Genomic DNA, 11,896 nt, shown 5'->3' with positions numbered 1-11,896 from the left:
GGAAAACAAAGAACAGATCACACAAAGTCTTTAGATACGTGGCCAGTCCACATTTTGAACATGACAAGAGATTCTGAATTTTTGTAGAGCTACAAGGCAGGCACATTAAAACTGTGAGTATATCAGGCCAACTGACTACTGCCAATGGTGTTTTAATTTCTAGTACAGTTTAAGAAACCCACTTATGCCTTTTTCCCACAGAGATGCAGGGAGCACTGAGAAATTCTTTATTAGAAATAGAGAGGTGATTTTCGTATTGGACACCATTAGATTGGACTCTGAAGAATAATCTAATCCTGTGGTTAGGGAAAAAGACTGATTTTATGATTGAAATATCTTGCTTTATTGGGTGGGAGATCTAGATTTCAGTTCTAGCTCTATGATAGGCCTTATGGCCTTAAGGAAAAGCCCACAAACATTCTGGTAGGGCAATGTTCAGACTGTGGAGGGAAGCAATATGTCTAATGATGATATTTTCAATATGAGACCAAATCTAATAAATTCAACAGAAAGGCAAAAGAGTTGAGAGGAAAAAAAAAAAACAACTCTTTTTTAGTGTTTACCAAGCAAGTCATGTAAGAAAGATGAGTTCAGAGCAGGTTTCACCTACTTGAGCAAATAATGATGAAATTGCAGGCATCAAAGACAAATAGGAGTGATGAAACATGCATTAGTAAGACTTGGAAAGGCCTTTTTTTTTTTTTCTCTTCTCAGGTCTCTTCTCTGCAGTGAATGACTGTTTCCTTGCTTTGGTACCACCACATACCAAAACCCAGAATCCCTCTCCCAGTCTGCCTTCATTTCTCTCAGCCCATGAAGTTTCCTTCATGCCCAGCAGAGTTTCTTGCAGTAACCTTGCTCCCTAAGACCAGATCTCAGCTGACAGATAAAACTTAGCCAGAAGAAACATGAAACAAACTCAGGAGAAGATAGCAGGAACCCAGATAAAAACTGTTCACACCACAAATATCACTTCTGAAAGGTCCTTACCCTGGCCCCTACTGGCAGCTACAGACCCTGGCTCTGACTCAGCCCATCCCCTAAGTAAAACTTTCACAAAAGACAGTCTCCTTGAAGTCTGCTAGTACCACACTGAAATGGTAGATGGAAGGTTAGTCAAGAGCTCAAAGACCTAATGGAATTTTTAAAATTGACCAGCCCTATGAAAAACATTAACACTCAAAGCAGGGAAGCTTTTGAGCCATGCTGCCAGCTGCTGATTAGCCATCAGACACTCTATTAACGTTGGTCCTGTTGACCCCTCTGGCATGTGTGTGGCTGTAGCTGCCCATCTGCTGGAATTCCACTGTGTGGTAGCAAACGTGCCCAGAAGACATGACTGTTCATCCACACACAAGGTATCACAACATTCCCATAGTATTCTGGTGAGGTCACAGCACAGCCAAAAGATCCTGAGAAGTTCAGACACCTAATGGAATGAGATTACACAGCAACTGAGCTTGGTTTCAAAACTTGCTTTCAGTGTGGAAGCTTTGATATTGTTTTTCCTCTACTCTGGCAACTGAGATCATCTGGGACTACTGATCCAGAGTAACAGAAACAGAACACAAGAACTAATCTTCTGCTCAAGCCCAGCTTGTGTTCTATACTTTATTACTTTCTGCTGGGTAACCTAAATTCATGGAAGAAAGATATAATTTACTGTTCAAAAAATCAAGGGAAGAAGATGAGAGCCACCAAACACAGGTTTGCAGTGCTGTCATACAGACTGGGGTGGATGAGGAACGTAGGCAAGTCAACCAATGTGAGACAGAAAAGCTGGTATCAGAGTGAGAAAGAGGAAAAAGGAAGGAATATAAGAGAGGGGAACAAAATAAGAACCCACCAAGGAAAATCTGAGACAGATAACACAGAATATTATTAAACAGAGAATAATCATTACGATTTGTATTATGTTAAGAGAAGAAAAATGACAATGCTACCTCTATTTCTTTTTCTTCCACAGCTCAAGATTTACACCTGTTCTGGCTGTGTAGACATCATTCCTTCCTACTTAAAGGGTAATGGGCAATGCCAACCCTGTCCCTGAAGAAACAATTTGCTCAGGATCTCCCAAAGAAGCATCTGACAACTGCTGAGATTGGCATCCACAAAGCAACTTATTCAAGTACCTGTCACATAGGACTTCCCACTACCAATCCCTCATTCCATGCCTCAATCTATTCCCAAACAAGCAACCTCACAGTGATTTGAAACGAAACCTAATGGCACTGTCAAGAGAGGCAGCAGGTAGCACAGTCTGCCAAGCAGTATTCAACCTACTGAGGTAAGCAACTATTCTGACTCTCTTGTGCATCCTGTTCAAGGTACAAGAGCGGAAGAGAGAAGTTTGGTTCAATTTCTGCCCTGATCCCAGATGTGCTTGTTGACAGAATGACAAAATGGGGCTAATGCCTCACAAATCTTTCATAATGTATACAACACAGGTTTCTCAGGACAAGACAAAGAGTTCTCCTCTGTGTTCACATAGGGTAAGTGGAATACTTGGCACCACCTCTATCTTCTTCTTACTGGTGTGAAAAAGGAATAAATTATGTCAGGAGAGGGACTAACACTTATTACTCCTCTGCCATCACCTCTTCACCTCTAGCCCAGGGAAGCAGAAAACAGACAGACTTTGTGGAACAATCAGCCACAGAGACTCTTTCCTGAAGCTCATCTGTCATCCAGCCCTATCGAGAGGTTATGAGTACCACAGCAATATAGACCAGAGACAGAATAATTACTGAAAAGGAAACAAGGAAGTTTGGGGGAGAGAAGTCTTTTCTATAGGGAAACCAAGTAAACACCATCCAGAAAACAAAAGTCTGTGGAGAACAGCTGGTGCCCCTCATTCAGAGGGAAGGATGACAGCCTGTCCTTTGTTATCCCAAAGGCCACATAAGAGAGGAAGCAGCTGATCAGTGGGAGGCACAAGGACAGCAGCCATAAGGAAACAAGTATTGTAGCTCAAGATGAGAAAGAAAAGAGAAAAAAAATGTTGGGAAAAAAACACTGAAGAATATCCTGTTTATTTTGTAGACAGAGTTGAAACCTACAGCTGGGCAAATCCTAAACACCTTCAATAACTGAGAGATTCAGATAGAAATCATGCATGACCAGGCTCATGCAAGGAAATAATATTCCATCTGGGAGAGAAGAGAATGATTTTTGCCTAGTGTTTCTGTGGCATGGCTGGTTGAGTTTGAGTACAGTCTCCTTTCCTCGACACTGAATAGGACTGAGAAAAACTCTCAACTGATGCTTGTTATAAAAAGGGGCTGCTCTAAACAGCTATTTTTCATCCCTATAGTTATAAGCACTAAACCCAAAATACAATCATAGTATGTTCTTCCATTTTTACTTCTCCATACAGCTGCAGCCAAAGATCTCTTTCCTTATGACTTCTGCAGCTTCTCATGTTTATATCCTCACACACCATAATTCCCTCCACAGCAACACTGCAGAACATCACACTTGGAGAATATGCAAACAAGGATACATCTATAGCTTTCTTCCCGTCTCAACATCATCAGGCATTTTACAAATGAGCATCACAGCAGCCCCACAAAGATGAGTGTTCATTAAACTCTTTCAGCAACATTTTGTTCAATAAGGAAAGAAAGCAGAGTTTCCAGTCAGATTAAAAAGCCATACATGCTGTTACAGACTTTTCTGAGTTTAAAAAATCATTACTCTGTTATTGGTTTTTTCTACATAAGTTTGAACCATTTGCCTTAGCAAATGTAGCAGAACTGGAAAATACTGTTTCTCCAGATTCTGTTGTTTCAAAATATCACTATTCTTCTTTTATAAGCCTATGGTTATGCAAATCCCCCAAAACTATTTATACAAAATATAAAATAGGAGAAGAAAAGTAGATAAAAGCATTATGGGCTTGCTCTGAGTGGAGTGTGTGCCATTTCTCCCAACCCTGATGAAGATTTACAGACTCACAGTGTTTTCTTTCCATATCACACCCTCAAACATTTGCACTAGAAGCACAAACCCACTTGGTAATAGATACACACTGTTAGTGTCATGCAGAAATGATGCCTCATCTCAGAACATGTCATGTGGCTGACCTGCTCCATCAGGAGTGATGGTTCCCAACTTCACTGCCAGGGGATAACCTGTCTCCTTGTAGTGCTCCATTGCATGCCCGTTCCCCCCACTGCCATCAAAGAACCACTTTCCACACAGCACAGAACCATCTGTCAGGTTTAGCCACAGATTCTCCCGCAGGTCACACTTTGAGCATTTCCAACCACTGCAAGAGAAAACAGGAAGAAATGACAGAAATAGGCAAGACAAGAACCAGTCCTGTATTTCCCATTATGGTAGGTCAAACCAACCCACACACCCAGCCCACAATCATGCAAGGGAGTTGTGGGCTGAGTGTCTGGCTTTAGTTCAGTTACTCTGGACTGTACTAGAGAGTCTTACAACGAACAAACCTTATTACCCTCACCTGGGGGGAATTCTAACACCATTGTCTAACTGTACAAGTGTTTTGGCATGTTTAGACGCCTGCAGCTCTTCTTCCCAGGAGTCAGGGTGCTGCTTCCTGTAGGGTGATTTTGCACTGAGGAGTGCATCACAAGCTATCGTCACCTGGAAGACAAATGTATGTCAATCAAAACCTAACAGGATTCAGTGACTGGACAGAACTTGGCATTCAGCCTATTGCTAACCACATACAGAACTGGTTATCAGTAAGACTATTTATATACTTAAATATGCATCTAATCTTTTAGACTGACGTTATTATTTTAGCAGGGCAGTAAGCACATGTACTATGTGAGCTTTCCTAGGACAAGCTGGCGCCATAATAAGGGAAGGGATACAGGACAGAAAAGGAAATTCAAGAAACAAAGACAAAGACAACTTTTTAAAATTACTGACACTCCATTATAACTGGTTAAGAAAGACCTTCATGTCCAAACAAGCACCACACATAAGAAAACAAAACACCATCTTGATAAAAACAGAAACAAGAGACAATTCCTACAACCACTTCCACACACTCACTGACCAGTGCTGGTAACTCTTCTATATTGGGTAATGAGATTTCATAGTGATCAGGAAATATAATAAGTTTTGCTTCATCTTCATATTCAAAGTCATCACTGTTGAGATCACTGTTTATCTCTAGATCTGGAAAACAAGATGGGGAATGTTAGGAGATTGTCCTGTGATCGAGGCTCTGAGATTGTGGCAGGGGTAACACTCTAAGCACTGTTTGCCTGGCATGCATCAGCCTGCATATGTTGACACTGTCAGTAGTTTCTTTTGGCTAGAAATGTTTGTGAATCCTAATCTGAAATGAAATCCAACCATCCTGCAAGAGGATGTTCTGAGGACCAGAATTCCCACTTAATTTCATCCTCAATCACAGATGCAATTGATTTGGCCCCTCTCCAAGCAGTGCACTGTTGCACTATTGCAGACATTGCACCCTGCAAAGCAGCTAACAAAATTCTGCTTAGTTTGGACAAAACCAGCATATGATACTGCTCTGCCTTTTACCCAGGATCTTGAAACGCTATACAGTACGGAGACCAGGTCACACTACACATGCCTAAATTGCAGAGCACAAATAAAAAGAGCACCCCATATTTTCCAGATCACAGACCTGGCTGAAACGTGCTATGGCTCCCATCCACCTTGCACCTGTGGCCTTTCCTCCCATGAAGATGTCCATGGCTGGAAGCCTTCCTGCATCTCATCCATAGTCTCAAATAGCTACAGCAAGTACAGTAATAAAAACATTATCCCTCTCTTGCTAACTCCACTTCTTACCCAGTGTAACTATTTGTTTAAAAAGTACTCATTCTCTACTAAAGCTTTCCTCTGAAGATCAAGCCTTTCACAGTGTTTGTGCACATTCTTCTTCTAGTGTAAGGATGACTTTTTTCTGCTTAAATATGAGCCTTGATCAAACAACAGCAGCTAAAATGCTTGTCTAGAAATATGTGGACCCAGAGAGAAGCCAGGAGGGTATATCAGGAACTATATGGTTACTGTTCGTATCTCTAGCTTCATGAAAAAATACACTTATTAATTAACATAATTATCACATAGTGACAAAATTGAGTTAAAATAGCATGTTTCTGTTCTTTCCATGACAAATGAAGAAGTTAAGACCAAACATGTACATGCTGTGTCAGACATTTCACAAGACTCAATTGCAAGAATAGCCCAGGCAACAATGGGATCTTCTAGAATCTCTTACCATCTGGAGATGAGGGATCTACTGTATTCTGATGTACCAGACAGCCACTGACAAAATAAGGTTCAACCAAAAAGGAGATGCATTAGCTGTGGCCAAAGCTCTTGTTTTCACTCCAAGTACATGCATATACTTAATGACTCACTCAATACTAAACAAGCATTGGCAGCAACCACTGCACCCTGGGAATGCCTGAAATCTCAAATGTATGTTTGAGAGAGGTGAGGGTGACAGAAGCCAGATTCAGAAAACTAAACTCTCTGCTTGTCCAGAAGGCAGTAACACACTGAACAACTTGAATGATAAAACAAGTATCAAAAGGTATTTTAACATGCAAGGTCAGGAGCTGGACTCAATGACCCTTTTGTGCCCCTTCCACCTCAGGATATTCTATGATTTGATGATTCTGTGATCCGTAAAGAACACCTCTTGAGAGGAATATCACTTTCTGGCTCACATGCTGTACCAGCCACTCCTGAGGGGTGACAACACCCACCATCAGTGGCTTCCAGCAGCACAACCAACAAAAGTCTCTTTCCATCAGCTGAATATAGGCACAAAAGCAAGAACTTTTTCTCATGCTAAAAGCATGACATTTATAATGAAAGTATTAATCCATTACTAACTCCCTAAATCACACTGTTTTCATAATGATCCCTTCCCTAACTGCAGCATAATAGAGATCACCAGAGACTTCACTTTACTCCAGGCTTCTCTCCCAGCTTGTATCACAGTCGTGTGTTCAATAAAGGAGTGAATCTCCTGAGACGCAGTCTGTAACAGTTCTTTTACTCTAAGAGGCAAAGAAACAGAGTATCTCCAAGCTGATGATACATGTGGCAACGAATCACAGAGAATTTTCACTTAATGCCCAGCAATTTGGTGGTGGCCAGCATAGCAAAGCCAAAAGTACTGACCATCTCCTAAACAGGACAGAGGTTCCTCAGAGAGGATAAAAACTCCGTGTGTGTTCAGCCAGGTTTGGAGGCAGCAAATGCCTTTTCAGGCTGCAGCCACACACTGCCTCAGCCACCAGAGGGAACCTGGCACCATCACACCCGCCACTGGGATCTGTGGACACATGTAAGACCCACTGGTATCTTCACTTCCTTGTGATACTGACATCAAGTTTATAGTATTTACAATCTGCTATGTAAAACCAGCAATTATAAGGTTGCCTGTGTTCAAAATTCAGACACTGCAGCTCATCTCACAAGCCAGACAGTAAAGACTATACTGCTACTGACCTGACCTGCATTTGAACCAGTGATCCAGGGATGAAAGACTGAGTATCCTATTAGCAATCATCTGCTGCCATGTAAGGACTTCACATGCTTAGGAGCATCAGCCTTCTATGTGCAATGGGTAGGGAGGGAAAATTCCTTTTTACCTTCTCAGGCTTCATACCATTGACATTAGCAGAAAAGCAGAAAAGAGTGTCCCATCAGGATGGGACTCTGGATGTCTGACACAACAATATGGCAGCATCACACTTCTTATTTTAAAGAAAGATACAAACAGCTTCGTAACAGTCCCGGGAAACTCAATGAAGATTTAACCAGCAATTCCCCTTTTGAAGGTGACCATGTAAAGCTGGGATACTTCCACCCACACAGCTACTCCCTCTGACTAGGAATTGAAAAGGACTGCCAGTGCTTCCTGGCAATTATCATTCTGAAGACAGTTTCTCAGGGTCCAGTACATCTAAGAGTGGAAAGGACATCTAAGGTCACTGACTGAAATCCCTTGATACAGCAGACGACTATATAAACTAATCCCTTTTGTTGACTGCCAGAGAGATCTGTTCATGATGCCAGTTGAAGACCCCCAAATCACTACTGACATTTCCAAATCTTGGCTTGTATGTGATGAGAGTCAGAGCTGTTAAGGTCAGTAACAAGTTCTACCTTCATTATATTTTCTGTGCCTGTGCAAGGGCCAACATGGATGAGAAAGCATGAGGGTAGATATAATAAATACATATGACTGTTACTTGGGATGGCAATGGAACCCACAATAAATGAGGGCAGAGGTTGACCCTGTAGCCACTGGGCATCATGTGCAGTCTGCAGAAAGTTTCAGACCAGTGCAGAATTTGAGACAGGAATAAAAGTAACTACAGGAAAGAGGAGCAGGGGGAAACCTACTTGCAAATGGAGCATATTTGATTAAAAATTAACCAAAGGCACTGAAAACCATGAACTTCCAAGTACTATACTTCATACAGAGCTGTTTCTTGGACAAGGATGCCCTTTTCAGATGCACTGTGAGTAGAAGACAAAAAAAGGCTTGACTCAGTTCTAGGACTGAATCACAAGACAGCCAACCAGTCTGTAGTCTTTTCAAAGAGCTGACAGCTTGATTCGCAATGTCCTTACGACATTGTTTCCCCTCTAGAGGACTAATAGCTTTCTGGTGCCTCCTCAGAGTACCAGTTAAACACTGCAGCCACTAAAGCAAAGTATCCATAGGCTGCAACTGTTGGGTTGGAAGGCCAAGAGACAGGCAAACCAAAATAACAGACACATTAAAACAGAGACTCAACTGATGTTGCTATTTTGGGCAAGTGTTCAGTAGAGTAAATTTACTCCACCTCACAGGCATCACTTAGTGACGGTGAGAAATGCACTGCTGCTGAACTGACTGAAAACAGCAGCTGGAAGACAGAGTACTGTAATGTAAACCAACCCAGCAGAGGGAAGAAAAGGAGTGGATGTGCCCAGATCAGATTTAGACAAGTTACCAACTGACTGCACTAATAATAGTGGCACAAGGAGACTCCAGGCAGGACCCCCCAAACAGGATTTCCTGTGCATATGGATGTGTCTGTGTGCGTGTGAAAGGGAATACAAACAGAAAAATTGAATGAGGATGTTGACTAGTGAGTCTACAACTAATTTTGAAACCCTAGAAAGGCATCTTAGGAATCTGGGCTTGATCCTGCTCTCATTGAAAGCAATGGACAAATTTGTATTGGCTTGGAAGTGGAGGCCTGAGTCTTTAAATTAAATAGTTTCTTCCTGAATAATAGTGAATTGCAGCAGCAGCACTTTGCAAACTATAAGCTATTCAGTACTTTTGTCTTCAGGCACATCTGAAACACTGGTCTCATCAGATGTGCCATAAAAAAGAAGAAATAATTTTAAAATAAAAATAAAAATCACTTTACAGTCAAAACATTCTCCTCTCCAGAAAAAGGAAAAGCAAGACTTTCTAGCAGGATCATTTGGATGATTCACTACTTGTACAACAGCATTCTAATTGCTTGCAATATCTCCAAAGCATTAGTATGCTGCTCTTATTGCTAGGTTAGACCTCACACCTTGCATTTCTGGCACAATCACATCAAACAAACAAAACAAAATCACCAAAATTCAGATTCTGAAGTATACTGATAGCAGCATTAGCCTGTGTTAACCTAGCCTAATTTTCACAGTTCTACCCAAACCAGCAAATTATGGTTTTAGACTCCATTGGTGTAACGTATCTGCTCACCATTCTATATTCAATTCAAGCTTATATGGCAAAGCCAGAAAGCAAAAGGTTCACTCATGGTCTACTCTACTGCTACTGCTGGGAGTATACACAAGTTTGGTGGGCTAAACTGTAAAAAGATTGCCATGAAATGCTCAAATTCTCCTAAATCACAACTTTTCATTCATAGATAAATAGCCTGTATGTGCTTACTTGCATAAATATAAACTTACACCACTCATGGTAAAAGTGAAAAGAGGGTTCTGCTCCAGCCTATGAGACCTGGGAGAACTAAGTGAAGCTGTGGCACTCTTAGGAATGGTCTTTACACTTAGAAACAGTAGCCATGAGTTCATTCACTGCCACAGGCAGGCAGGTGCCATCCAGGAAAAGCTCAGCAAGTTTACAAGTTCTCCCAGACTCTTCAAATGGAAGTTTTCCCTTCTGAGACCTTCTGAGACCAGCTGTGTGTTATGGATACTGCTCCTCACTGACACTCTTCTCACCAGCAATCCTCACAGACCTGCTGACAGAGCTGCTCGTTTGAGGACTTCAAAACACTTTTAATTGATGGTCTAAGTTAGCCCTGACTTTGCTCAAAACAGAGCTCCCACAACTTGCTGCACTGGTAGAGAATGCTCTGGTAACTGATCTGGGAGAGATCTCTCTGCAGACAAGTTTTATGACAGCCACTCTGCCAGCTCTGTTTAGCCTAGGGTCCAGGCTCTGGCATGGACCAACAGATGCTCAGGAAGAGGGTACCAGAACAAGGAAAAACATGATGATTCCTGCCTCACTGCATACCTCCTAGCTTCCAAATAACTACCTGGGGTGTTTTGTTTGCTGAAGGTGGGAAGTGTGTGTTTTCTGGTTGGTTTTGGAGACATAAAAAGATAGACTGTGCAGATGTAGTCCCTCTGTTCAAAAGAGAGGTACACTTCCTATTTATAAAGCAAAATAACAGAGAACAAAATATAAAATGTAGCTCTACTCCTGATGTTCCACTTGACAGTTTCACTGCTGCTGACAACTGAGCTGACATTTTCAGAGAACCCTTGATGCACCTTTCAGAACAGCCACAGGTAATTCAGAGCACATCCCCATGTACACACTGTTAAAGCACTTTGCCTTCTTGGCATTTTTCAACACTTACTTCATCTATTGTTTAGTTACTCAGTAACACATTAAAAATTACTTTTAATCTCTTAGATAATTTTAAATGAATCAGCAAACTCTATTTCCTCATTTTTCAAACCCTTTCCAATTACGATCACATTAATTCTTCAAAGTTAGGACATTATGAAGGACTCTGCTGATAACTCCTGGGAGTAACATATCCAGGAGGACTCTGCTGGTAACTCTACAGTAAGAACTGGGCCTCCAGTCCCTTCAGTACCAGAATCTTCCCTCTTATTCTACTACCCCTTTTGACAAGGAGCTTGTAAGGAAGATCATAATACATCCCATTAACTGAGTTTTTCTTATTCAGACATGTAATATTCAGTGATTATTACACATAGTTCCAGAGTGTTCTGGCAGACCTTGAAACTTTTACACTTTAGAAAACCCACAATGGCTCTGTTCTCTCATATTTATACAACTTTCTATGGGCTAATTTGAAAATTAAATTTAGTGATGATACTTTTCCTAGTCCAATCATGTCCCTTTTTTCCCAAACTGGTATCATATTTCCTATACTGTGGCTGATATAAACATGAGGTTGCATACTAAAGAAAACAAACAGTGCAGCTGCCTCTTAACCAAGAGCCTTGTGAATTCATGGTGAGCTACTATCTTGTTCCTTTAATTAGTTTATTTCCATTTTACAAACTGGATCTAAAACTTCTTTGTGTGATAGCCACATACATTACGAAGCACAAAATATCTTCAAACTTGCTAGCCTAGATAACACAGCAGTGAGGATACTCCTCTGTGCATCCTGGTGCAGACAATCTGCTTTAAGTATCACCCCAAATCCCCTGAAAGCTTGCATAGCCTGAGCTGAAGTTGTCATGTCCACACTGTCCAGCAACACCTAAACAAGCTAGATTAAAGGCAGTTCATACATTTTAATAAACACTGTTGTTATGCTTCTTGATTACAGTCAACACCCTCCAGACTTCTGCACAAGAAAACCAAAACAAAATATGCCCAAAACTTAATGCATGCAAACACATGCACACACACTTT

General features: G+C 41.3%; 1 protein-coding gene across 1 annotated transcript in view; it reads right to left on the bottom strand.

The window, feature by feature from the left end:
- Positions 1-11,896, bottom strand: part of USP13 (ubiquitin specific peptidase 13 (isopeptidase T-3)) — a gene marked incomplete at its 5' end in the record, with an annotated part of 39,078 nt that overhangs the window by 20,000 nt on the left and 7,182 nt on the right. Inside the window, 3 exons of the mRNA XM_009071910.1 lie at positions 4,086-4,270; positions 4,472-4,614; positions 5,036-5,157. Of these exons, the coding sequence (XP_009070158.1) occupies positions 4,086-4,270; positions 4,472-4,614; positions 5,036-5,157 (450 nt within the window). The remainder of the gene's footprint in view (positions 1-4,085; positions 4,271-4,471; positions 4,615-5,035; positions 5,158-11,896) is intronic.

The sequence above is a fragment of the Acanthisitta chloris genome, unplaced genomic scaffold, assembly GCF_000695815.1.
Source record: "Acanthisitta chloris isolate BGI_N310 unplaced genomic scaffold, ASM69581v1 scaffold29333, whole genome shotgun sequence".
NCBI lineage: Eukaryota > Metazoa > Chordata > Aves > Passeriformes > Acanthisittidae > Acanthisitta > Acanthisitta chloris.
The sequence above is the reverse complement of the archived record's forward strand: the minus strand, read 5'-3'. Positions and strand labels throughout refer to the sequence as shown.